Below are 24,840 nucleotides of genomic sequence, written 5' to 3'. Positions count from 1 at the left end.
GGAACCGAAGGTGTTCGGCCTTCGGGAGCAGTATCTCCAATCGAAATGCACGGAGAGAAATGACTCCAAATGCAGTGGGCAGGCAGTGAGGCTCTTCCAGTCCGATGGGGTGGGGCTTGCAAGGGGGTCATCGGAGTGGGGAAGGCGCACCGCGGAGCCTCGAGGCTCCTACATGGAAAAGGGGGTCTCTAGGAGCCACCGGCCTCTCCCCCGGACTGGGTGGGGAGGGGCCGGGGAGCGGCCGGAACCGGCTGCACCGAACCCAGATAGTGGTGTGCGGGGGGCGGACCAGAGCCGGGGAGCGAGAGAAACAGTGGAGACCCCTCATACTGGGGGGTGGGGGTGGCAGTAACCTGGGAACACAGGCTTCGGGCGGGGGGGGCGCTTCTGTGGACGGAGGGGATTTGGGAGAGCTGAGGGGGATTCTCATTCGGGACCGCAAGGGATGGAGAGTAATTGGGGAAACTGATACGGTTTCTACTGGGGTGCGGGGGGAGGCTCCCCACTCGGGAGGCGAGGCACAGAAAGGGCTCCCCGGGTTGGATCTGAGGGATATGGGACACTGGGAGTGGGCTGAAAGCCCCTGAGAGGGAACCCTAAATTAGGTCCGAGGCTACGGGGGATTCGGAGGGCGGCTTGTCGCTCCGACTGGCAGCATGGAGGGATTCTCACCCCATGCACCGCGAGGGGCCTGGGGGACATGAGACCGTCTCCCTCCCGACCCAGGGATATTGAGGATCTCTCAGATTCGGGGTAGCGGGGGCCTGAGAGGGAGGACTGGGGGGTCCCCGATCAGGAGCCGAGCTACCTTGAAGGTACCGGGAAGCGCTTCGTTCCGGGAGGGCGTTCCCGCGGCCCGGCCCCCGCGCTGGGGTGGGTGGGGGTTGCGGCCGCGCCCAGGTCCCAGCCCGCATCGGGACTCAGGGTCTCTCTCACCCTCGGGGACCCGGGAGCCCAGCGAGAGCAGGGTCCAGGCGCCGCCGCCTCCGCGGGCGCCCGGGCGCGCCGGCGAGCGCGGGGCTTTATGCGCGCAGGGCGGCGGGGGGAGGAGCCGGCAGGTCGGCCCCCGGCGGGCCCTCCCCTCGGCCGTCCCCGCCCGCCCGCCCGAGCGGGGTCGGGGGAGGGGGCAGCATGGCCTGTCCGTCCGGCCCCCTTCGCCGCGCACCTCATCTGCCCCGCGCCGAGCGCTGCCGCCGCCGCTGCCGCCGCTGCACTGCCCGCGCCGCCCGCGGCTCCCGATGGAGACTGACGCGCCCCAGCCCGGCCTCGCCTCCCCGGACTCGCCGCACGACCCCTGGTACGGCCCGGCCCGGCCCGGCCCGGCCTGCCCGGCCCGCGCCCGCCCCGGCCCCGCCAACATGGCCGATCTGGGTCGGGCCGGGCCTCCCCGGGGCCCGGGCCCGCGCCCCCTGCGCCCCGGCTCCCGGCGCTCACGCGGGCCCTTTGTGTCTCTCCTCCTCCCGCAGCAAGATGTTCATCGGGGGACTCAGTTGGCAGACTACGCAGGGTGAGCGAGCCCGGGAGCGCCCGCCGGCCCGGCAGGGCACCCTGGACCCCCGGCGCCCCGGAACCGGACACCCCAGCTCGGCCCCGCGCCCTTCTGACCCCGGGCGCCTCTGCGCTCTCTTTCGCGCCCCGCCCGGGGACCCCGAGAGTGCAGGGCGATCGCCCAGCGCGCACGGCCCTGCGGGTGGAGGGAAGAGATGAGGGGTTCAGGGGGCATCGGGGGGTGGGCTGGGCCCCCGGGACCCGCCGGCGGCAGCGCCAACTCCGCTCGCACCTGCGGCTCAAACTTTTGTGAGGTGGCTCCCGGAGCGGCGGGAACCCGGCCGGAGCCGTCCCCCCTCCAGCCCAGCTCGGCCCTCAGCTTCCTGGGGCCCCCGTGGGCGCCAGGAGGCTCCACGGGAGCTGGGTGAGGGCTGGAGGTAGGGGGGGACAGTAGAGAGCGCTCAGGCTGCGGGGCGCGGGGGCGGCGGGGCCGCGCCGGGGTCACCGGGGGCAAAGGACGGGGGAGGGGGGAAGGGCGCGGGGCCCGGGCTGGTCCGAAGGCGGGTGTGTGGTTACAGAAGGGCTGCGCGAATACTTCGGCCAGTTCGGGGAGGTGAAGGAGTGTCTGGTGATGCGGGACCCCCTGACCAAGAGATCCAGGTGAGCCCCTCACCCCCTCCTCCTGCTCCTGGCTCGCCCCCCTCCACCGCCACTCACTGCCTTGTAACCATCTGCCTCTCCCTCACTACGGCGCGCAGGGGTTTCGGCTTCGTCACTTTCATGGACCAGGCGGGGGTGGATAAAGTGCTGGCGCAATCGCGGCACGAGCTCGACTCCAAAACAGTGAGTGGCCCTCGGGGCTTCGGGGGTCCTTTGGGAGAGGGAGGCCGCCGGAGGAGAGGGTCAGGACTCTCCCCAGGGGACAGTTGGACGGGGTCCTTAATGAAGAAGGGAGTTTTCTGAGTAGAAGGGCTGCCGGCCTCTGAAACTTTGTCACTAGAGTTGATGGGCAAGGGAGGAGAAAAAACCCAGGCCTGCCCTGAGATGCTGTACCTCCCAACCCGTCCGGCCTTGGTGAGGGGAGAATCAGCGACCGCCCCCTCCCTATACTTGCTAATCTTAACGCCTCAGAGAGGAGGTTGGGGTGGGGCTAGGCCCCTCCCCTAGCCCAAATTGAGTGAGTCAGGGCTACAGAGACCCACCCTGTGGCTTCTGTGAACTACAACTAGTATTTGGCTCTGCGGCACCCCCTCATTCCAGACCGCTGGCCGAGCCTCCCTGAACCCCCTCACCACACTCGCCTGATTTTGGGTCAACGAGCTCCTGGCTTTGTGTGGAAGACCCAGACCTGCTGGGCCCAGGAAGGGATTTAGGAGAAGGAGGCTAGCTTGCCTGGAAACACCCTTCTGAGGCTGAACCTTAGCTGCTTGTTTGCTATTCAAAGTCCTGGAACAGTTTGTTGTCCCACTGCCAGGAAGGGTCTTGGGTCCTGCAGGGGCCTCTGGCCCAGGCCCTGGCTCAAGGGGAGAAGGAAAAGGAGAAAGTCGTGGTGGAGGGGAGTCCTCTGTGATGGGGGTGGCCTGTGAGTGAGGAGACCATCTGCCCAGGGACCCGGGACAGTGTGATCTCTCTCCACACTCCCCCACTCTCCTCCAGCCCTGGGCCTCCCTGCCTGGGTCAGTCACTGGCTCCTGTTTACCTGCAACAATAGCTGGTTGTGCCTAAGAAATTGTTAAATTACCGCCTGTCCCCGGCTCCTGTTATCTCTGCCTAGTGGCTCCCACTCCTGCTCCCAGTAATGAGCAAACGAGGCCAGGCCTCAACTTTGTGGCCTCTGAAAGGATCTTCTTGGCTCCGACTGAGTGACCCAAGCGCGGAATGGAGAGACAGTGGCCTATTGTTTTTGGTGATTATCTGCCATCAAGCTGCCTGTTCTCCTACCATCCCCTGTCCTCAGAATGCACTGATGGCTTCTGCAGTGCTGAGGAAGCTGCGATTTAGGGGCTGGGGCTGGGGCGTGGGGGAATGGAGGACTGATAAAGGGGAGAGGGGAGGAAGGAGGCCGAGCGGGGCATCCTTTTGAGATTTGGAACTTCAAGGGCAAGGGCGTTGTGTTTGGCCCTCTCTGGCCCGAGTTAGGGGTGGTGGGAGGGAGGTTTATGGTGGGGAGTCTATTTTAGGTTCTGACTTTCACCTTTTATTTATTTGTTGGGTTTTATTCATGTTGCCAGCTGTGAGTCAGAGCGGAGGTGGGGCGTGTCAGGGGTGGGGTGTCTGCGGGTCGTGGCTTGGGCACCATCTCCCTGCTGGGGTCTGTGCAAGGGGACTCTCTGAGGTGTGCCGTGGTGGCTGGGAGGCTGCTTCCAGGAAATCTAGAAGGACAACCTGTCAGTAGATACAAAATCCCACCTTCAGACAGGGAAAATGATTTTCCCTGGGGCTGCGTGGGACTTGGGGAGAGGGGAGGCCCTGCGCCAGACGGGCTTCAGAGGTCCCTTCTCTGTGGGCAAATTCCAGTGGGGGATCCTGGAGGAAGCTGGTCCCTGGCTTGTGCTGTTCAGGCAGAGAGGAGCCAGAGCCAGTTGCCTTGACCGAGGCTGAGTTTTGAACGGAAGGAACTTTGGGAAAAGATAGATCTTGCCTGCGATTGGCTGGTGAACTTCTGAGTGGTGTCCACCCATGTGGGTGCCAAGAAACTCTGGAATGACCGACCTCATAGGCTCTGCATTGATCAGAACGCCTCAGGCCCTGCCTTTTGCCATCTCTAAGTACAGGTAGAGTACCCAGGGATCCTCACGTGCGTGTTGCTTTTCCTCTGTGGTTGTTCATGGCCAAGGGCAAAGGTAGCCCACTGGTAATAGCCCCTTTGTTTGTGCAGTGGAGGGCAGTTCACAAAGGGCCGCTTTCACCCACGTTATCTCATTTGATTTCCCCCAGCTGCCCCTGGGAAAAGTGGGTGTGATTGTCCCCACTTTGCAGATGAGGGAACTGAGGTTCAGAGAGGCCAGGTAGGTGCCCAAGATCACAGGCTTGGCCAGGGGCCCAGAATTTCTGAGTCCAAGTCCCATGCCCTTGCACGTCACCAAAGCCTGGGCTCCGCCTCACCCCGAGCCTAGCTGCATTCTCGGGGAGCTGTTTGTTTGCACCCTGGAGGAGAACTGTTAGATGCCGATAGTATCGGGGGAACAACTGAGTTCATTGCTGGTGGTTTATGAACTCTTATCTTGAAGCAAAGAGTTTCCATTTGCAAGACTTCAAAAGTATGAGTTTGCATGCCTCACCTAGACAGGTATCTGTGTGAAGTCAGTTAAGCTGGCAAGGCCCTCTATATACCTGGTGCTTAAAGGAATAAGCCTTTGCTTACTTTTTGAGCTTCTCACTGTATGCTACACACCATGCTAAGTGCTTTGTAAGCATTCTTAACATAACCTGCAGATGACCCTTTGAGGTGGTTGTTAGTCTTTGCCCCTTTTGCAGGTGAGCTTGACCCTGGGGCTCAGAGAGGTTAAGTAACTTGCCTAAGGTCTCACAGCTGGGAAGCAGTCTACGTGGGATTCGAACCCAGCAGCCTGGCTCATGGGCCCAAGTGCTTAATCACTACACTTTCCTGCTAGAGGCTGTGGTGGCTTGTGTCACCTCTGCGTCCTGGGATGAGAGAGGTCTGCAGGGCTGAAGGCTGTGTGGCGACCCATCTGAAGTGTGATAACCAAGGCCCCTTCTCTTTCAGATTGATCCCAAGGTGGCCTTTCCTCGGCGAGCACAGCCTAAGGTAGGTGTTTCTCCGTCTGAGAGGGAGCTCTGATACAGAGGGCAGTGATGTTCCCAGCATTCCTTTTTACAAAGGATGCTTCTGGAACCTCTGTGTGGACTGGGATGAGGGGAGGGAGAATTTTTAATGTCCTTGCTCTGTGGGTTGAAGACACCATGTGTCACCATTCCATCTGTGCTCTGGAGTGGGCTGGGGAGGGGGCTGCATGTGTTGGGAGAAGGGGAACCCCTCAGGGGACTCATTGTCCTGTATTTGAAGCCAGCATGGTTTGGACTGTGAGTTGAATTCTGACCTCAGAGATCACAGCCTCTGTGTCCAGTGCCTCTGGGGGTCAAATCCAGGACAGACTTAACCCCCGAGGCTGAGTTAGGTTGGGCCAGGGAGCTGCCTCTGACCCCAGTCACCCTCCCACCTTTTGAGTGTGAGGTACTGGGCTTGAGGGGGAAGGGACCATGGAGTCTGTCACCTGTTGTCTTTCAACTTGGGTGACCGTGGCTGCCCTCCCAAGCGCTGTCTTCCCCTGGGGCTCTGACAGGTTTTTCTGGGTGTGGGAGACACAGATTTCTGCACAGTCGAACTATACAGCGCTCAAAACTTTCGGTCCAGGACACCAGCCTGAGATTCTACTCCAGGCCCCAGGGCAACTAGCCAGATCTTACCGTTTAAGCAGCTGAATGTAGGGGACAGACAGGACGGCTGATTACAAACAGCGAGCAGGACTCTTGTGTGTGCTGACCGACCAGGTGTCATAGGACTAGGTCCCTGTCCAGGAGGCCTTCGTTTCCTCTTTGCGAGGGGGTTGGTGGGAACTAAGATGCTTTAGGACTTTGAGTCACACACAGTGCCCCCGCTCCTGCCACAGCAAAGGGAAAGGGGCATCTTTTAAAAAAAAAAGGATTTTATTTAATTATTTTTTAGGGAGTGGGGAAGGGAGAGAGAATGAGAGGGAGAGAAACATCGATGTGAGAGGAAAACATTGATCGGTTGCCTCGTGTATGCGCCTCGTCTGGGGGCCAAACCTGCAGCCCAGGCACGAGCCCCGACTGGGAATCGAACTGGCGACCTTTCACTTTGCAGGGTGATGCTGAGCCACAGGGTCAGGGCCAGGGACCGCTTTTTGTAAGAGACAGGAAAGGGGCATCTCTAGAAGGGTCCAGCAGAGGGCCCGAAAGCAATTACAGAGCAGGTATTCGAAGGAAGCCGCACCAGGGAGCACATGGTCGGAATTGGGTTAATTCCATTAAGCAGTTTGGTGACAGAAGGTGCTTTAGTGTTAGGATGGGGCTGGGAATTGCCATGGATTAGCCATGCGCTCCCGGGGTAATTAGGACCATGTGTTCTTCCTAAAACAGGGCTGGGGCCACAGGGCTGCCAAAGGTTGGGCTGGGGAGAGGTTGGGGAGGAAAATGTCGGCTTGGAGTTCAGAGGGACCCTCTTCTGGGCCTTGGCCTCTCCCAGGGGGGGAAAAGACCCAACACATGTGGGGTCTTTAAGTTAGGCTGTAGGTCTGGGTCACTAACCCACCCTCTTCTCCAGGGTGGTCTTTAGGGAAGGAATTTTCCCCAATTGCGGACCCCAGGGAGGGAGGCAGGAGGCAGGCACACTGGAACCAGCCAGGGTGTGGGGTGCACAGCTGCCTGTGACAGGCCTAGAGGCGGGGGTCCAAGGGGGAGCTTGCGGGGTGGGGGGGGCTTCTGAGTAGCCGGGGCCACGGAGAGCTTGTCAGCTGGCACCCTGGCAGGAGGGCTGGAGCCCTTGCTGGTGGCAGTAGCCACGAGACTCAGATGCCCAACTTTCTCATTCTCTCCCGCTAACAGATGGTGACTCGGACGAAGAAGATCTTTGTGGGGGGGCTGTCAGTGAACACCACGGTGGAGGACGTGAAGCAGTATTTTGAGCAGTTCGGGAAGGTAGGTCAAATGGGGGGCCTTGCTGGGGGTGCGAAGATTCCCGTCGGATTGGTTGGTAGTAAACAGAGTCCAGCCCAGGTCATTCCAGTTCCTGCACAAGGTGAAAAGAGGGGTGGGTCTTTCTGTGGGTGAGGCCAGGCCAACCCTGCCGTACAGGCTCCCTGGCCTATCTACGGGCCTCACACTCTGGACACATCCCCAGGGACAGAAGCCACACAGTAGCTGTCTTGTTGTTGCCCTTCGCCTGTGTTTTTCTCTTGCTTATCTTCATTCTCCCTCGGGAGGCTGCTCTCCTGTAGCCAGTTCAATCCAGTCACCCCCTTGGCCTCCTGGGAATTTGCACCTGTCCGGCCATAGGCGGTTGCACCTTCCCCCACTCCTTCCTGGTGAGGACGATAAGGAGGCAATAAATAGGACTCCCAATGGCACTCGGCACCCTGCTTACACAGGTGGGAGCTTGTGGCAGGAGCCGGGGTGGGGAGTGGGTGCTGATCCCCGACCCATTGTGGGGTGCTGAAGATCAGGCCCAAAGGATTGGCTCTCAGCTCGGAGGTGCACCCAGCTTTAATTTCTGGGCTGTTTGTGAAATAGGACATGTGGGGACATGAGACAGTATAGGGCGTCCCCGGAAAGGTTGTTAGCAGTGTCAACGTCAAGGTTCCATGGCGAGGTGGTAAAGAGGGGACCAAGTTTTAGTCTGAGGATGCCATGGGTGTGCCGTGCTTAGCGCTGGGGTCCCTGACCTAGTCCTCCGTGAGACAGCCACAGGCTGGGGCTCTGCTTTCCCATCAAGGTATTTTTAGTTCCCTGTTAGGCAAAGGGCAAAGAAGGTGGCTTGAGAAATGGGATGTGAGTTGGCGACTGAGTGGGTTTCCAGCCCCCTGTCTCGAGGGTAAAAGGGGAGAGGCTGGGAGGTCCCCTGGCCGGGGGATGCCGGGCGGCGTGGGGGCCAGAGGCGGAGGCTCAGGCGCCCCGTGGGGACGCAGGTCCAGGACGGAGGGCAGGTCGGCGGCCCGGGCCCCAGAGGGAAGGACGCTCCTGGGAAGCAGCAGGCTCCGCTCTCTCCGGCGGGGTGTCTTTGTGTCTGAGCACCGAGCATTAGAGCTCGCACTAATCTGATCCAGCAGCTGTGATTGGAGGCCGCCTGCCCCCGGGGCCGGCGTTGCCATGGCAACCGGGCCCCAGGAGAAGCCGTCAGCGGCCGCGTCTTTTGTTCGGGCCTAAATCGGCGTTGGCATGTGAAACCGGCCCGGGGAGGCCAGGGGGAGACGGAGAATAGGCTGCCAGGGAGCGAGGGGGACAGCCGGGAATGCCAAGGGCCCTGCGGTGGGGGCCCCCCCCCCGCCCGGATCGAGGGGCCGCCGCCGAGGGGGGAACAATGGTCAGCCGCCATGGCTGCCACTCAGGCTTAGAGGCCGCCGAACTTGGCGGCTCCCACTGGTCAGCAGGCCCCAGCCGCCTCCCCTCCCCCCGCCCAAGCCCCCCTGCCCTCGGGTTCCCATGGAGACCAAAGCCTATTAAGGACACCGGGCTGGGAGCCTTCCTCCCCTCCGCTGGCCCCAGGAGGGGACACTGGTGGGGGTCCCCTGGGCCCCCAGCCACTTTCCCGGCTCCCTACCCTGGCCTGGACCTCTCTGCCCCACTAGGGGTCTGTCCAGCGCGAGCCCAGGTTGAGGGTTCCGGGAGGTCAGGGATGGTAGCTGGGAAGATTGGGTAGAGGAAGGAAGGGAACAGGGCTGTGGGTCTGGGCTGAAATCAGTCTGTGAGTCAGGCAGGAACTCAAAGCTGTAGTGTTGGGAGGAGGCAGGTTCTTAGTTCTTTCATTCATTCACCCATCCATCCAAAACACGGTCATTGAGCACAAGTCCAGGTGCTCAGTAAGTCGGTTGGGGGGGGGGGGACAGCTGTCACAGGCACTGTCCTGATGAAACCTGCAAAGGCAGTGAGTGGCCTTGGGCCGCTCTCTCCAGCTGCGCCCCCTCCCTCCCCCATGTGACTGTGCACAGGCTCCTCCCTAATAATGTAATAATAATAGTCGTTATTGATTAAGCACTTACTGTATCCAGGTACTGTGGGTTCAGAGTCTTAAGTGCACCATCTCATTTAACTTCTGCCCATAAGAGGCTCTGACACCCATGTGACAGACGAGTCATGTGAGTCACGAAGACACAGCCACCTGTCCATAGTTACCCACCAGCAAGGGCAGGACCTAGGATTCCAATTCAAAGCCCATGTTTTTGTCACTACCCTTCTTTATGGGTTTCTCTTTTCCATTGGTTAAGGAGGTGGGGACAATGTGCCGAGCCTGAAGTGTCCATCTAGTTGGGATAGTCAAGCTGATTTGGGACTGGGATGTAGCATGGGTCTTGAAGGACAGAGGTGAGGGTGACACCTGCCCTCCAGGGCTCCAGGGCAGGAAGCTTCCTGGGGAGGGAGGTGTCATTTCCTTCCCAGGTGCTCTAGGACCCAGCTGCCTCCTGCCTCAGTGGGGTCCTGGCTCTCCCAGAGGGCAGTCAGAGGCCCTGTTCAGCCTGGCGCCCGTGGGAGCTGGAGGACCACCTGGTCAGGGGCTGCTCTTTCCTTTGAGGAGGCGGATGACAGGCCTGGAAAGAGAGTGGAGGAGAGGGGGGCAGAGGGCCTGTTCCACAGCTTCAGGAAGTGTTCCTTCGTCCCTTGGGTGTCTGATTGTCTGTAGGTGGGTCAGCAGCTGGAGTACAGTGCAGGGGTATCGGAGGCAACCCTTGATTTCCACCAAGGGTGAATCAGACCTTAGCTTAACCCCAAGAGTTAGCTGACATTGGCTGAAGAATTAAGAGGGCCCGGAGAACACACCAGATGTAGGCAAAGGGGGGGAGGTGGGGCTGTGGGAGGGAAGCTAAGGTCTTTGGCGGTCCTTGTGTCCAAGGGGATGCCTGGAGGGAGTAGCAGGAAGAGAGCCTGGGGTCCAAGGGAGGCGGGATAGTGCAGACCCTCCCCTTTCCTCAGCCCCTTCCCTCCCCCAGCCAGTGGGAGGCAAGCAGCCCAGGCAATGAACTCTACTTGCTTTAATTACAGCCTGTAGCAAAAGGAAACCTCAACTGGAGGAAAAGATCTGTACCCGGAGAGGGGACTTGAGACTGGCTGGAGTGGCTGCTGTCCTCCTGGCCTTTTGGGGAAGATGGGGAAGAGGCTTTCGCTTCCCATCTCAGGTCTTGATCTCCTATTTCCTCCTCCACCGCCCATTCAGTGCTGCCTCTGTCCAGACTTGATCGAGGATTTGCTGTGTGACCTTGGGCAGGTGAATTCACCTCTCGGAGCCCATTTCCTAATTTGCAAAATGAGGCTCTTGCCCTGCAGGGAATGTGGAGGGGATGATGAGGCAAAGTGCCAGGCACCTATTCGGTGCTTGATAGTTGCCGGCTGATTGATTGATCCCTTGAGAATCTGGTGGTGGAAAGGGGGCCGCTGTGGCATCCAGGTGAGGCTGCAGATGGAAAGTAGCCCCCAGCACTGGAAGCAGGTTCAAGATAAAGGCTGAGCTGGGCAATCGGGGAGAGGGCGAGAAGCCCCTGCTTCGGGACTGTCATGGGTCCCTGGTGTTGGTGGGTCCCCCAACGACAAAATGGCTGTTTCAGGTGGATGACGCCATGCTGATGTTCGACAAAACCACCAACAGGCACCGAGGTGAGTGTGGCCCCTCCCCCTTTCGAGTCTAGGCTGGGGGGCCTGTGGTCAGCTAGGGGGCTGCAGGTCACAGCTGCCCTTTCATCTCTCCTCCTGACATCCTATCCCTGAGGATCTGCATCCTCTCCAGGGTCTGGCCTTACAGAAGGCTTTTGTCCCACCGTTTCCTGTGCTAGAAACTTGCAGAATTGCAGACACCCGAGAGGAGCAGAGGAGTTGACTCTTCCCATCTGAGCCCTCCACCCCCACCCTGCCCAATGTCTGCCCAGCCAGCGTCTGCACTGGGGCTTACCTTGTCCTGGTAACCAGAGCTCAGGCCAGGCCACCCTGGGGTCAGGCTGACTTGCTGACTCAAAGCCCCAGGCAGCCTGCGCCTGCCACCGCCCTCCACCCCCACCTTCAGGCTGAGCCCAGCCCCCAGCCCCGTTGCCCCTGAACCTGGGAGCATCTGGGCCTCAGTGTTTGCGTAGCCTGCTTGTTTTTCTCCCAAAGGCCTTGCCTTCTGAGAGCCCCATTCCAGTCCCTGGGGCACACCCAGGAGGAGGCAGGGCTGTATCTCAAATTGCTTCAGGCCTGTGGGCCTTTTAACCTGTTCTGGGAGTTGGCTGTGTGCTGTTATGCGTGTGTACGTCTGCATGCGAGGGTGTCAGTGTCCGAATATTTGTGTGTATCTGTTGTATCAGGGTGACTGTGTACATGTGCGTAGGGGCCGTTATGTTTTGGGGTCGCACCAGTGTATGTGTGTACGTATGTGTGTGTCTACCTATACAAGTGTGACTGTGTATATATGTTTGGGTGTGTACACGTTTGTGTAAGTTTAAATAAGTGTTTGAGTGTGTTCTTCCCTCTTTGGAAAGCCTCTGAGGAAGAGAAAAGGGCACGTTGAGTGAAATTGCATCATAGCTCGGCAACTTTCTGACTTGCCGTGTGATCTTGAGCAAGTCAGTATACTGCCCCGAGCCTTAGTTTTCACGTTCATGATTTGGATCGAGAAACCCTGTGTCAGAGGTAGTCCTGGATTGGGCATAGGCAAAGCCTTTCGTTAACTCTCAGCATCTCACCCATAGGAGAGGAGCAGGGCTGGGTTTTGACCGCAAGCCGGGTTTTGACCATGAGCCAGGTTTTGACACCGCGTTTGACCTCTAGGGTTCGGATTTGTTACGTTCGAGAGTGAAGACATTGTGGAGAAAGTGTGTGAAATCCATTTCCATGAAATCAACAACAAAATGGTGAGCTGGGGTTGGATGGGGTGGAGATGCAGAGAGACTGAGGTTCCTGGCTGAGCCAGCCAGGGGCGCTCAGGGGTTCTGGAGGCAGGCAGAGGGGCCTCAGTCCTTGGGAGGGAGCCAGCTGGATAGCTCTCTCAGGCCCTGGAGATCTGGAGAGTCAGGCAGTGTCCTGTGGAGGTTAAAAAGCATGGGTTGGGGGAAAGAAAACATGCGCTGAAATCCTCACTCCACTCCTTCCTAGCCTAGTCACTAGGCAGATAATTTCCCCTCTCCGAGCCTCAGTTTCCTCATCTGTAAAATGGGAGTGACAGCAGTAGCTTCATCATTGGGTTGCTGTAAGCAGTCCTGAGCTGTTTCATGCAAAGCCATTTACACAGCACCTACCTAGCACACAGTGAGTGCTTTGTAAATGATAACTATGAAATTAACAATAAAAAGGCCTGCCGGGGTACAAGAGGGTTGGTGACCCTAGGACTGTGAGAGGAACTGACTGCCAGGTCTCATTGCAGGTGGAATGTAAGAAAGCTCAGCCAAAAGAGGTGATGTCGCCGACGGGCTCGGCCCGGGGGAGGTCTCGAGTCATGCCCTATGGAATGGACGCCTTCATGCTAGGCATTGGCATGTTGGGTATGTGCCAGGCCTGCACCTGCAGCTTCTTCCTGCCCGGAACAGCTCCCAGGGTTACCGGGGACTGCGTGGGTGTTGTCCATCCTCTGGGGTCTGGCCTCCTCTCTGAGTCACTGGGTGGGAGTGGGGACCCAGGATCTCAGGTCTGGCAGGCCTGCCAAAGGTGGGGCAGTTTTGTTGTGGGGTACTGCCCTCTGGCGGTGACCAGAAGAATAGTTCAGCTACTCTAGTTGGTCCTGTCCATCCATCCGTTCATCCATCCAGAATAGTTACTGAGCAACTATAAAGGCCAGGCACTGTGCCAAGAAGTACAACAGTGACTTTCCTTGGACCTTTATGGTCTGGCAGGGAAAACAAATAATTAAGAACATAAATAGATTTAGGGTGGAGAAGTATAGGGTGCCAGGGGAGCATGGGGTCATAGGGAACTTGACCAAGATATGAAGAAGCCAGAAAAGAAGATAACGTTTAAGCCGAGTATGAGGCTTGAGTAGGAGCTGGTTATGGGAGATTGGAGGGAAAGTGAAGGGAAAAGTGTGCCAGGCAGAGGGAACAGCATTTACAAAAACAAAAAGGCCTTTAGGAAGGCAAAAAGAAGGCTGCTTCTTACTCATTCAATTAATATCCTCATGGGGTTACCATCGAGTGGGGATGAGAGTAAATTAGCTGTCACCACAGAGAGACTGGAGGCTGTGGGAGCCCAAGAAGGAACCTAAACCCATCTGGGTGTTGGGTAGGCGCCCTGGGGAGGGGTGAAGGCTGCCAGGAACCTTGGCAATGGAGTAGGATCAGCAACACTTGGGGCCACGACTGAGGGTGGGAGATGGTGCTGGGTCCCTGGCAAGCTCGCTGGCTCCCTGAAGAGACAGGATGTGCGCTGGGGGAACTCCGAGGAGGGGGCCATAGTGTGGGCTAGAGGGTCAGGATTAGGATCCCAGGTGGGTGGATGGGGACAGCAGCCTCCCAGTGGCTCAAGATCTTCTCTTGAAGTTTTGGGGGTTTTCTGGGCTTTTTATCTGGAAGCAGTTTCAAAGTGTCTAAAGAGTTGAAAAAATGAAGTAGCGCACAGAACATCCTTACCCCTTCGCCAGATTCACCCACTGTTAACAGTGTATCACTTGCTTTACCATTTTCTCTGTGTGTGTATGTATGTTATCTGTACCTATGTATGCGCACATGCCGTGCACTTGTGACTTTCCCCTGTGTCATGGGAGGGCAAAGGACGTGCATGACCGCCCTTTACCCTTAGATGGTTCACTGTCTGTTTCCTAAGATTAGGGATTTTTTTCCATGAAACCATATAATAATCGTCAACGCGATACATTTCTATTGACACAGTGTTTTAATCGAGTCTACATCTGAATTTATCCGTTGACCACATCGTGTTCTTTATAGCACATTTTTGCCCCCCAGAACAAGATCCGGGCTGGAATCCGGTCTTGCATTTAGTTATCTTGCCTCCAAAGCCTCCTTTGATCTGGAACATGGAGAACGTTTTCTTTCAAGGTGATTCATTTTTCACCCCATTGAAAGAGTAAAAACAGAAAAACCCTTCAACAGTAAGAATGGTGGTGAAGTGACTCGGAGCCAGTCACATCTGAATTTGAATCCCCTTCACCCCATTGTTACTCACGACGTGATTTTTATTTCACAGCCACAAATACTTATTAGACATACACCAAGTAGCAGGCACCATGCCAGTGCTGAAGATACAGAAATAAAAGACGGGGGAAACAGAAAATCGGCACTTACAGAAATCCTGCCTTATGTTCAGAGAAGGATCCCCAGGGCCATGATGTGATAACTGTTGTAACTAGTCGGGGTGAGGAGAGGGTAGGGGGTAGGGTAGTGGGGGACTCTTGGGGGCTGGCCTCTTTGAGGAGGTGGCGGTTGAGCTGAGACTCACACAATGAAAAAGGCCCAGTCACACCCTGGCTGGTGTGGCTTGGTTGGTTGGAGTGTTGTCCAGTAACCAAAAGGTGGGTTCGATTCCCAGCTGGAGCACATGCCTAGGTTAGGGGTCCAATCTCCTGTCTGAATGCATATGGTCCCAGGTCTGGACACGTGTATGATCCCTGGTCCCATGATGGGCACATACTGGGGGCAACCAATCGGTGCTTCTCTCTCCCTTCCTCCCCCCCCCAAAAAAATGTCCTCTGGTGAGGATTAAAAACAATCTATTTTTTAAAGAGAACCCAGTCATGTGAAAATATGGGGGGACAAGTGTTCCAGGCAGAGGGAACAGCATATGCAAAGGCCCTGAGGTGGAAAGGAGCTTGGTGGATCTGAGAAACAGCAGGGAGGTGGGTGTGGCTGGAGCAGAGTGGCCAGGGGCAGAGTATAGATGAGGATGGGAGGCCAGAGCCAGCACACGAAGGGCCTTGGCAAGGGTTTGGATTATTTGTAGCCACTAAGTGTCAGTTTTCTTGTCGGTAAAACAGGTCTTTTAATAGTACATGTGGAAAGTATTTGGTACCTGTGACTGACTGTTACTCTTGAGATGCAATGAGGGGGGAAATGAGTGATTCCCCGCTGATCAGGGTCCAAGCCGTAGGTGAGGCATTTGACAGTAGCCCCCTTGTCCCATCAGGTTACCCCGGTTTCCAAGCCACAACCTATGCCAGCCGGAGTTATACAGGCCTTGCCCCTGGCTACACCTACCAGTTCCCCGGTAAGTCCCGTTCAGTGTCTCTCTGCTGCCACCATGTTCCCGGTTCCCAGGCAGTCTCACTCCTCAGGGTGGTGTCTGGGGCTGCATGGCAGGGGCGGGGGTCTGCCTGCTGGAGGCTTGGAAGGAAGGGCGTGTCTGAGGAAGGAGCGCCTCTCCCCACCTACCCTCTCCTCACCCCCTCCCCGGAAGCTGGGGGTAGGATCTCCCTCGTGGCCCCGCATGGCACCGGTCTCTCCCAGGGCGACCTCTCTGTCCTCCCCTCCCCATTCCAGGGTTGCCACTTCCACCAAAGAGGGCACTGGGCTTGTGATGGAGGGCACATTGGTTGTGTCTTCCTAGACACCCACAGAGTGACCATGTGCAACACTGAGCCTTTCAAGGCTGATGGGAGGGCATGAGACCCCCAAATGCTGAAAGGCAATGGAAAAGCATGCTGGTCACCACCCCCATTTGTAATTCAAAGTTACAATAACACTGGGCCTTCAGATAAGTGGCGGGGAGCCCGACAAAGTTCTGAACTCTCCAGTGATGACTATTCATATTGTTTTCTTTGAAATATCAAATATCAATTTTTTTTCAAGCTGCCGCCTTTTCTTTGGTCTTATTTTTTAGAGGGTCCCGTGTGCATCATTTGCGTCTTGGGCTGCCCAGCTTGGAATCCTGTGCTCCCATTAAGTTGTCTGGTCCTGACAACAGTCTCGTGGGGGAGGGCTGCTGATGCCCTGTTTTGTAGGCGAGGAAGCGGGCTCAGAGGGGAGAAGTGACTCGCTAAGATGACCGCAGCCAGAAAGTGCAGGAGCTGGGCACCCAACCCAAGCCTGACCTGCTCTAGGGTCATTGCTTTTCACCAAAGCTGCTTCCCCAGCTCCTCCTTCCCCGGGAAAAAACAGAAGAGGAGGATTCTGGGAGATGTTTTGGTGCAACCTCAGGCCTTTAAAAAACGCCTGGCATGGTGTCTGCAGCTCTGCCCGAGCCCAGGGTATAGGTGGCAACCCAGCCTATCCTTTCCATCTCTCCTTTCTGTGTCCGCGGCTCCTCTCCTGCCCTCGCCTGCTGGGACCACGCTCTCCCCCTCCCCAGTTCTTGGGTCCTGTGCATGGCCTGTCTCCCTACCCAGTGTCCCTGTGGGTGCAATTGTCCTCCCTGGGCTATGCCGGAGGGGCCTCCCCTGCATCTTCCTAAGCTGTTTTACCTTTCATTTTAGAATTCCGTGTAGAGCGGACCCCTCTCCCGAGCGCCCCAGTCCTTCCCGAGCTTACAGGTCAGTCGCTCGGATTTCATACCCCTCGCAGGCCACATGGGGAGGCAGAGAAGGACTCAGGGACCTTCCCGGGGGCGGGGGGGAGTTAGTGGGCCCTTTTCCTCCTGCTCGCCAGCCCTCCAGCTGTGGGGGTGCAGCAGACTCTGCCTGGGCACCAGCCAGCCCTTAGGGTAGGGCGCGGGGCCAAGCTGGGCAGATGGAGGCAAAGCCACTCATTCATCCATTTGGCAAATATTTATCTAGCACCTCCCATGTGCCATGCACCGTGCAGGCTCCAGGACCCAGTGGTGAAGAAGCCAGGGTCTCAAAATCAGAGGACGGGGGCTGGGTGGGGACTTCGGCAAACAAGTGGGCATGGCTGCATGCCGTGCCAGAGCTGACCTTTGCCAGGAGGGCATACAGACCCAGGATGTTCAGGTCTCATTTTCCAAGAGAAGCCAAAAACCTGGCTTTTGGTTTCAAATGAATTTCCCAGTTATTTTCAAGTGTTGGCAACAAACTCCCCATTTTTAAACCACCGCACGCCAACCGAGACCTATTTGAGGGGCAAATCCAGCTCCCTGGGTGCCCATTTGGGACTTCTGAGCAAGTGACATGAAGGTGCCTAGCCACCAGAGTCATTTCTCCCACTGGAGCTTTCACAGGGCCAGTCAGCTCAGCTCTGAGCTGGGGTCAAGGCCAAGGGGAGGGGCAGGGCGTATACAGACAAGGCGGGCTGCAAGGGGTTTCTGTGTCCAACCCGCTTCTCCCCTACCCCATCCCCAGACTCTCCCCCCCAACCTGGCCGTGTGTGGAGGATGGATGCTGCTTTAAATGAGACCTTCCTTCCAAGGGGTGCTCAGGGGTCCCCCAAAGTGGAGAAGAGGGAAGAGAAAAGGGGTGAAGAAAAGGGAGGGAGGTAGAGAGCCTTGGAGGTGGGGGTGATAGAGGCTCTTCCCTGAATAGAGTGCGGTTTGACCAGCAATGGGGGTGACAGCATGGAGGGATGCGGTCTTTTCTACTCATTGACGAACTCTGTGTTGAGGACCTACTGTGTGGGACATTCTACCAGGCCTTGCTGTCACAGAACTTGCAGTCTAGAGAAGGAAACAAGTACTTACTGTACAAATGAGCGATCCTAAACAGTTGGATGAGTACCTGCTCAGCTGGGCCACGCTGACTTTGCTCTGTGGAAATGCCTCAAGGTGCCTAAAAACAGACCTCAGAGTCCAGCCCCTGCCTTTAAAGAACTGAGGGAGGGCCCTGGCTGGCGTGGCTCAGTGGATTGAGCACGGGCCTGCGAACCACACGATTGGGGTTCGATTCCCAGTTGGGGCACATGCCTGGGTTGCAGGCCAGGTCCCAGCGGGGGACTCACGGGAGACAACCATACATTGATGTTCCTCTCCTTCCCTTCCCCTCTAATGATAAATAAATAAAAATCTTTAAAAAAAAATAAAGAACTGAGGGAGGAAATGTCCCCTGCAGATGTCTTGGCGAGGGAGGAGGTCTGTCCTAGAGACCAAGGGTCTGAACTTTTCTCTGGCTTTCAGGAGACGTGGGTGTTTCTGTCCTGCGTTTAATAGGTATTTACCATGTCAGATGCTGCTCCGGGCAGTCGAGGTGCAGCCGTGAGTGAGACAGAGAAGGTCCCTCCTGGAGCTGATGTTCTAGTGGAGGGGACAGCAATAAACAAGTAAACAAGATCCTTTCAGGGGGTGAGAAATAGCACGAGGAAAATAAAACGGAGATGTGGGAAGGCGTTGGAGTTGGAGGCAGGGGAATGCCTTCATGAGGGTGGTCAGGGAAGGCTTCTCAGAGGAGGTGACATGTGCGTGAGAAGAAACCAGGCGTTTGAAGCTCTTCAGCAAAGTTCCTGTACTGTGTGGGAATTGCTCTGTCCTCTGCCCTAGACTTTAATCCTCAGCCCAGTGGCCATGTAAAGGGTTTTCAGGGGCCTTTTCTGGTGTCCCTAGCCCAGGTCCAGTTCAGTTCAGGGTCAGGGTGACTCAAACAGCCCCAAGGGGCATATCTTGGGGTGGGAGGCTGAGGTTCCTGAGGGCTGATGCCAGCTCTGTAGACCCTGGCTCTGTGCTGAGTGGTAGCCTCTCAAGGGATGCAGTGGCAGAACCAATCAGTAGGGGGCGCTCACTCCCAGCCCCAGGCTCAAGCCAACCTAGAGGATCCTCTATTCCTTCAGGGGCCATTTACTAAACACCTATAGTGGACCAGGCAGGGTGCCAGGTGCTGTGGAGGTGGGCATGGAAGTAGAAAGCAAACAAAGGAATAGTAAGATCCCTGTGTATGAAGAGGGGATCAGAGAAAAGGGGCTGAAGGGATTTGGAGGAGGGAGTGGTCATTTCGGGCTGGCTGGTGGTGGTCGGGGGGGGGGGGGGTGGCTGTGAGGCAGCATCCTAGATGCACACAATTTACCGAGGACCTGCTCTCGGGAACGGGAGTGAGGGGAGCAGGCCAGGCAGCAGAAGGGGCAAAGCAGAACTGTGGCCTGAGCTGCTGCCCGGCTTCAGCCAGGTCACACGGGGAGCTCTGGGCCCCGAACTGCACCTCGGCATCGGCTGCATTTTGAGGCAAAGGGCCAGGCTTTCTGGGGCCCGTATCAGCCCCTCACTCCGTTGACTGGGGGTGGGAAGAGGGACATGAGCTCCCGATGCCTCTGGGCTTAGCGGCTCCTATGTTGCCAAGGGCACTTTCTGAAGCAGGGGGCAGCTCAGGGTGAGATGCCCCACCTTCGCCCTCTCTGAGTTTTGGGTTGTTCAGTCGTGTCCTTGAGTCCAGGGGGAAACCTAGTCTGAGCCGAGTCCTGGGCAGCCACCCGCTCTCCTACCTGTCTCCATTCCCCCCACGGGTCAGGGCACGGATGGCGGCCTGAGAGTTCTTCCTGCTTTGACCCTGGGACTGCACTTGCCTCTCTGTGGTGGGCTAAGGCCCTGCCTGGGGGGCCTCCATCTCCCACCTGTGCCCCCCCACCTGCCACGCTGAAGTGCCCATACCTTTCATTTCAGCCATTCCTCTCACCGCTTACGGACCAATGGCGGCGGCGGCAGCGGCGGCGGCTGTGGTTCGAGGGACAGGTGAGGCCTCCTGGGGTGCAGGAAGTGAGGAAGAGGGTGCAGAGAAGTGTAGAAGGGAGGGGGGCAGCCACCACCACCCCCTTTCAGAGGGGCTTCCATATCCATTCATTCGCTCAGTGTTAACGGAGCACCTGGCGAGCCAGGCAGGAAAGAGACTGGGCTTTGCCCTCCAGAGCTTACGGGCTGGAGGGGGCATCAGGTATTGGAAAGGCAGTAATTCTGGAGGAGGATGCTGCTCCTCTGGGGGAAGGCAGGTACCAGGGGATTCTCCCAAAGGGCCTCACAGGCCTCTGGGGAAGGCATCCAGGATGAACGACTTCACTTTCCATTGGAAAGCAAAGAGAAGGGAAAGCGTTTCCAGCAGAGGGAATCGCAGGGGCAAAGGCTTGGCCGCCAGTGAGCACGGGCGGAGCGCAGGAATGAGGTGCAGGGAGAACGAGGTCGGAGGAACCAGTGTCTCCTGAGGAGACACGGGTCGTTTTAAGCCATGGAGGGATGTGGGTTTTAGGAAATGGCAGACAGGCGCAGCGTGGGGAAGGGTGTAAAGGAGCTCGGGAGGGGAGGCCCGGAGATCGGCGAAGAGGCTGCTCCGTGGCCAGACAGGAGATGATGGGGGCCTGGGCTAGGGCTGGTGGGATGGATGGACTTGGAGGGATCTCTAGGAGGTGGACCCACAAGCCTTGGTGGGATGAGGCAGAGGGCAGGGTCAAGGTCAGGGTGGGCAGGGCAGGTCTGAAGGCTCCGGGGCTATCACCGTCTTCTTTCTGGGTTGCCAGGCTCTCACCCCTGGACGATGGCTCCCCCTCCAGGTTCGACTCCCAGCCGCACAGGGGGCTTCCTGGGGACCACCAGCCCCGGTCCCATGGCTGAGCTCTATGGGGCAGCCAACCAGGACTCAGGGGTCAGCAGTTACATCAGCGCTGCCAGCCCCGCCCCCAGCACCGGCTTCGGCCACAGTCTTGGGGTGAGTGGCCAGTCCCAGAGGACGCCCAGAGTTGGAGGAAGGAAAGGCCTTACGTGTCTGAGGGGCAGAGGGAAGCAAGGGATCATGAACGGAGAATGTCACCAAGGGGGAGGACAGAGGCCCTCATTCACTCAGTGGGCATTTAATGATTGCTCTCTGTGCGCTGGGCACTAGGTGGGGCCTGGGGGTATTGTGCAAACAAGACTCACCATCTCTGTCCCCACAGAGGCTGGATTCTAGCTCTGGGGACCCTGACTTTAACGAGGGTACTGGTAATATGCAGGTCCCCAGCCCTGCCCTGGAGGATCCCACAGTGGGTCTGCAGGGGAAGTAACATGGACAGGGCCAGAGAAGGGTCCGTGCCTCACCTGAGCTTTCCTGTGGGAGAAAAAAAGGAGGCCCCCGGCTTTCTGTGCTCCCCCCAGGAACCTAGGAGTCACATTCTTTTCTTCCCAGGGCCCCTTGATTGCCACAGCTTTCACCAATGGGTACCACTGAAGCAGGAGACAGGTGACAGGAGGTGAGGAGGTGGGCCTTGAGGTGGGAATGCCACTGGGGAGGCTGGTACTGGGAGGCCAGTCTGGGACACAGAACCTGTCCCTGCCTTTACACAGCCCATCGTTCAGTGCGGGGACAGACCTTTGTACCAGCAATGGGCAATGAACACGAACAGCTGCTCACCCTGCTGCATAAAACAAACAAACAAACAAACAAACTCTGTAAATGAAAACAGTAAGGCGGCACGTTCCACCTGTCAGGCGGAGTTCTTCTAGATTGCTAACGCCCAGCATTGAGGAGGGTGCAGGAGAAAGGGTGCAGATAGGCTTAGGGTTTCCAAACGCCACTCGGGCAGTGTATGCCCACGTTTTATAACCGTTCATCCCCGGGACCCAGCAATTCCACTTCTGGGCATTTATTTTAAAAACTGCAAGTAACTGCATCGCCCAGCAAAAGAAGAGTTGTCAAATATGTGAGTGTATACATACGGGGGAATATTACACGGTCATTAAAGCAGAATATTGTTGACACAGATGCATTCACACAGAGAGAGGTGAGCCCTGGCTGATGTAGCTCAGTGCATTGAGCATGGGCTGCGGACCAAAGGGTTGCCGGTTGGATTCCCAGTCAGGGCACTTGTCTTGGTTGTGGGCCAGGTCCTCAATGGGGGCCAAGTGAGAGGCAACCACACATTGATGTTTCTCTCCCTCTCTTTCTCCCTCTCTTCCCCTCTCTTTAAAAATAAAATATTTTTAAAATAAAATACTTTTTTAAAAAAAGACTATTTATTTATTTTTAGAAGGGAAGAGAGGGAGAGAAATATCAATGTGGTTGCCTCTCACACGCCCCCTACTGGAGACCTGGCCAGAAACCCAGACATGTGCTGAGACTGGGAATCAAACTGGCCACCCTTCCCTTCACAGGCTGGGGCTCAAATCCACTGAGCCACACCAGCCAGGGCTAATTTGGGGGGGCTAATTTTTTTCTTTTTATTCATTCATTCAAATAACTATTTGTTGAGCAGTGTTTCAGGAAAGAGGGATGTATAAGACAGAAGGTTCCTCTCTCATTCTACAGACAAAAATCAACTGAGATCATTGTAAGTTGTGAGTGAGGAACCTACTTTAGGGGGTCAGAGAAGGCGTCTCTGAGAAGGTGCCGTTTGAATAAATCCAGTCATTTAAAATCTGGGGAAAGAGCTTTGCAAATGGGAACCGAAAGTGCACAGCATGTGAACGACGCTCAAGTAGAACGGGATTTGGAAAAGAGGCCTATATAGGCAGGATACCTGTGTTCTGGGGGCCCCCAAAAGGGGGGTGGACAGAGGGTTTTCGGGGGCAGGAAGCCTCCGGGGCACCCACAACCGCCTGCTGTGTTGCAGTGCCCGAGCCTGCAGCTGACTGAGGACCACAAGTGAGCCAGCGAGGGGGCGGGGACACCTCAGCCGCAGCCGCCGCCCCTTCTCCTTGCAGCGACTCGGACCGCTACTGCCCGCCCCCACTCCCGGGGCCCCCGGCCCCTGCCCTGCTGCCCCAGGACAACGTCTGGCTCCCCTACTAATCTTCCCCCTTCCGCCTCTGTCCCCTCCCCCACCTGCCCGCTTTTATTTATTTTGGATTAGCCAGTTGCCCCCCACCGCCCCCTGGTCCTTCGCTCTTGGGTCTGCACCCCTCCTCTCTGCCGCGCCCCGTAGGACCCACCCCAGAAGGCTTTTGTATTTGTGCATAGCTAGAGTGAGGGCGGAGGGGGCCTGCTACAGGCTGCAGCCCTAACCCGGGTTTTTTATTCTGATTTTCCCTCCTTTTCTCTTTTCCTTTTTTTTTTTTAAGAAACTTTTTAAAGCTATTTCTAGGTTTGTGAATGTGAAGCCCCAGGCCGCAGGGGGCAAGGGGCCAGGCGCCCCCCACCAGCTGAGAACAAAGCGTCTGTGTGGGTGTGGGCCCCTGGCCACCTCCCTCCCGCCCTGGAGAGGAGGACAGGGCTGCGTAGCCCAGGCCGAGCCCCTGGAACCATCCCGTCCTGTATCATATGTAAATACTGTGAGGTGAAGCCCCCCCTCTCTACGACCCCTTGGGGGCAAGGGCGTCGTCTGTCCCCACCAGGCAAAGGTCTCCCTCCCTTGTTTCTGTCCCCTCCTCAGACACCGTTACTGTAAGCTTGCAGGCCTCATCTGTGGCCGAGGCAGGCCCGCTCTCTCAGGCCCTAGGGGTCAAGGCCTTGGGCCTGCTCGCCCCGGAAACCCAGTGTAGGGGCAAGGGGTGAGGAAAGAGAAGGGCTCCCCCAAAGCCACTGCTGGAAATGAATTAACTCTCCAAAGGTCTCCCCTGGCCAACTGCCTAGGTCAGGCCTTCATGGTTTCTGCTCTGAGCCCCCCATGAGTGGGCATCAGGGGGCACTCGGGAAGGGGCGGACCCCAGGGGAAAGCAACGGGCTTCTCAGGGAACCCCCACATTCTCTCACTGAAGTATCCCACCAAGATGGTCCCATGGCCAGAGCCCCTGGACAGCCCCTTACCCCGAAGCCCCCTTCCAAGGAAAAAGAGGCTCAGGGTTCGACTTCCTGAACAGCGAGTGACCTGGCTGGTGTGGCAGGGCTGAGGCCCACCTGTCACCCCCTCTGTCTCTCTCCCCAGGTCTGAGGCTGGGGACCTAAGCTCCCTTCCCTATCACAGTCCCAGTCCCCATTCTTAAACCCCCCTTTGGAGAGTTAATTGTCTGTGTGAGGTGCTTAACCTATTAGCCCTGAGAACACAAAGCAATAATCTTTGTTACTGAGATGCGCGGCTGTTCGTGTTCGGTTTTTTTTTTTAATGTTTCCTAATAAAAGAGAAGCTGCATTTTATTGGTTTTTATTTTTAATTTTCTACACATTTGAGCTGAGTCATGAGAGATTTAGCTTCCCCCTACTCCCTTCCTGTGATTCCCCACCCCCACCCCATTGGGCCCGCCCATGGGCTGGCTCAGGGCCTTGAAATTCCGTTTTCTGATTTGTTGGGGGAATTTTTTTTAAAAAAGATGTTACATGGTGTTTTGAAGCCAGCAAGTTACCACCCTCCGGTGTCTCTTCTCTCCACATCTGTAACTTCTTTTTCCAGGTTTTATTTTCAGTTTTAAATTCCTAATAAATTATTTGAAAACGGTGCTTGGTTTGGTGTCTCTGTGCATTCAGATGGAGGGACGCCAGGGACACCCCTCTTTCCCTGGCTTCCCTTCCCTTCTTTTTATTTTTCTCCCAGAACAATATTTGATTCCCAAACAAGAAAACATAGCTTATTTGGATATAATTTTGGAAAAAACTAAAAGACATCCTGAGACTAAGGCCTTTAAAAATTGTTTTATTTTTGTTAGGTGTGATTGTTGTATTGTGGTACATTGTTTTTCCTTTTTTAAAAATTTCTACTGAAAGCGCCCTGGCTGGTGCAGCTCAGTGGATTGAGTGTGGGCCTGTGAACCAAAAGATCGTGGTTTGATTCCCAGTCAGGGCACATGCCTGGGTTGCAGGCCAGTTCCCAGCAGGGGATGCACGAAAGGCAACCATACATTGATATTTCTCTCCTTCTCTCCTTCCCTTCCCCTCTAAGGATAAACAAATAAAATCTTTAAAAAAAATTCATATGAATTTCAAGGGACCCCCAATAGGCCAAGCAATTTTGAAAGAGTAGGTGGGTTCACGCTGATTTAAAAATGTAT

At 56.6% G+C, this 24,840-nt stretch overlaps 1 protein-coding gene and 1 long non-coding RNA gene across 6 annotated transcripts; one reads left to right on the top strand and one right to left on the bottom strand.

Moving 5' to 3' along the window:
- Nucleotides 1–1,116: 1,116 nt before the first annotated feature.
- Nucleotides 1,117–24,292, top strand: MSI1 (musashi RNA binding protein 1). Of its 5 annotated transcripts, none has more exons than XM_037052246.1 (15): nt 1,172–1,297; nt 1,467–1,507; nt 2,067–2,148; nt 2,247–2,331; nt 5,216–5,257; nt 7,075–7,167; nt 10,782–10,830; nt 11,977–12,059; nt 12,569–12,686; nt 15,277–15,357; nt 16,562–16,618; nt 19,621–19,689; nt 20,499–20,653; nt 21,110–21,173; nt 22,533–24,292. In XM_037052246.1, the coding sequence occupies exons 1-14, from the start codon at nt 1,239–1,241 to the stop codon at nt 21,149–21,151; spliced, it is 1,056 nt and encodes a 351-aa protein (XP_036908141.1). In that variant the 5' UTR covers nt 1,172–1,238; the 3' UTR covers nt 21,152–21,173; nt 22,533–24,292. The 5 variants fall into 5 exon arrangements, with proteins under 5 accessions (XP_036908143.1, XP_036908141.1, XP_036908140.1 ...); XM_037052245.1 differs by having other exon boundaries at nt 1,173–1,297; nt 20,466–20,653; XM_037052249.1 differs by lacking the exon at nt 16,562–16,618 and having other exon boundaries at nt 1,173–1,297.
- Nucleotides 7,174–12,109, bottom strand: LOC118991175 (uncharacterized). Its single transcript, XR_005067366.1, has 4 exons — nt 12,098–12,109; nt 11,123–11,844; nt 9,225–10,497; nt 7,174–7,258 (listed from the first exon to the last, which is right to left on the bottom strand). It is a non-coding gene; the product is annotated as an uncharacterized LOC118991175 (long non-coding RNA).
- Nucleotides 24,293–24,840: the final 548 nt, after the last annotated feature.

This window comes from Sturnira hondurensis, unplaced genomic scaffold (genome assembly GCF_014824575.4).
Source record: "Sturnira hondurensis isolate 20B ecotype Veracruz unplaced genomic scaffold, ASM1482457v3 Scaffold0007406, whole genome shotgun sequence".
NCBI classification, from domain to species: domain Eukaryota; kingdom Metazoa; phylum Chordata; class Mammalia; order Chiroptera; family Phyllostomidae; genus Sturnira; species Sturnira hondurensis.
This window is presented reverse-complemented; position numbering and strand designations above follow the sequence as displayed.

What these genes read in the sequence shown, in the direction of transcription:
- MSI1 (XM_037052245.1), top strand. Translation starts at nt 1,239, where the DNA reads ATGGAGACTGACGCGCCCCAGCCCGGCCTCGCCTCCCCGGACTCGCCG. An exon ending in CAGTTGGCAGACTACGCAGG is followed by an intron (nt 1,508 to 2,066) that starts GTGAGCGAGCCC and finishes GTGTGGTTACAG; the next exon opens with AAGGGCTGCGCGAATACTTC. An exon ending in ATTTTGAGCAGTTCGGGAAG is followed by an intron (nt 7,168 to 10,781) that starts GTAGGTCAAATG and finishes TGGCTGTTTCAG; the next exon opens with GTGGATGACGCCATGCTGAT.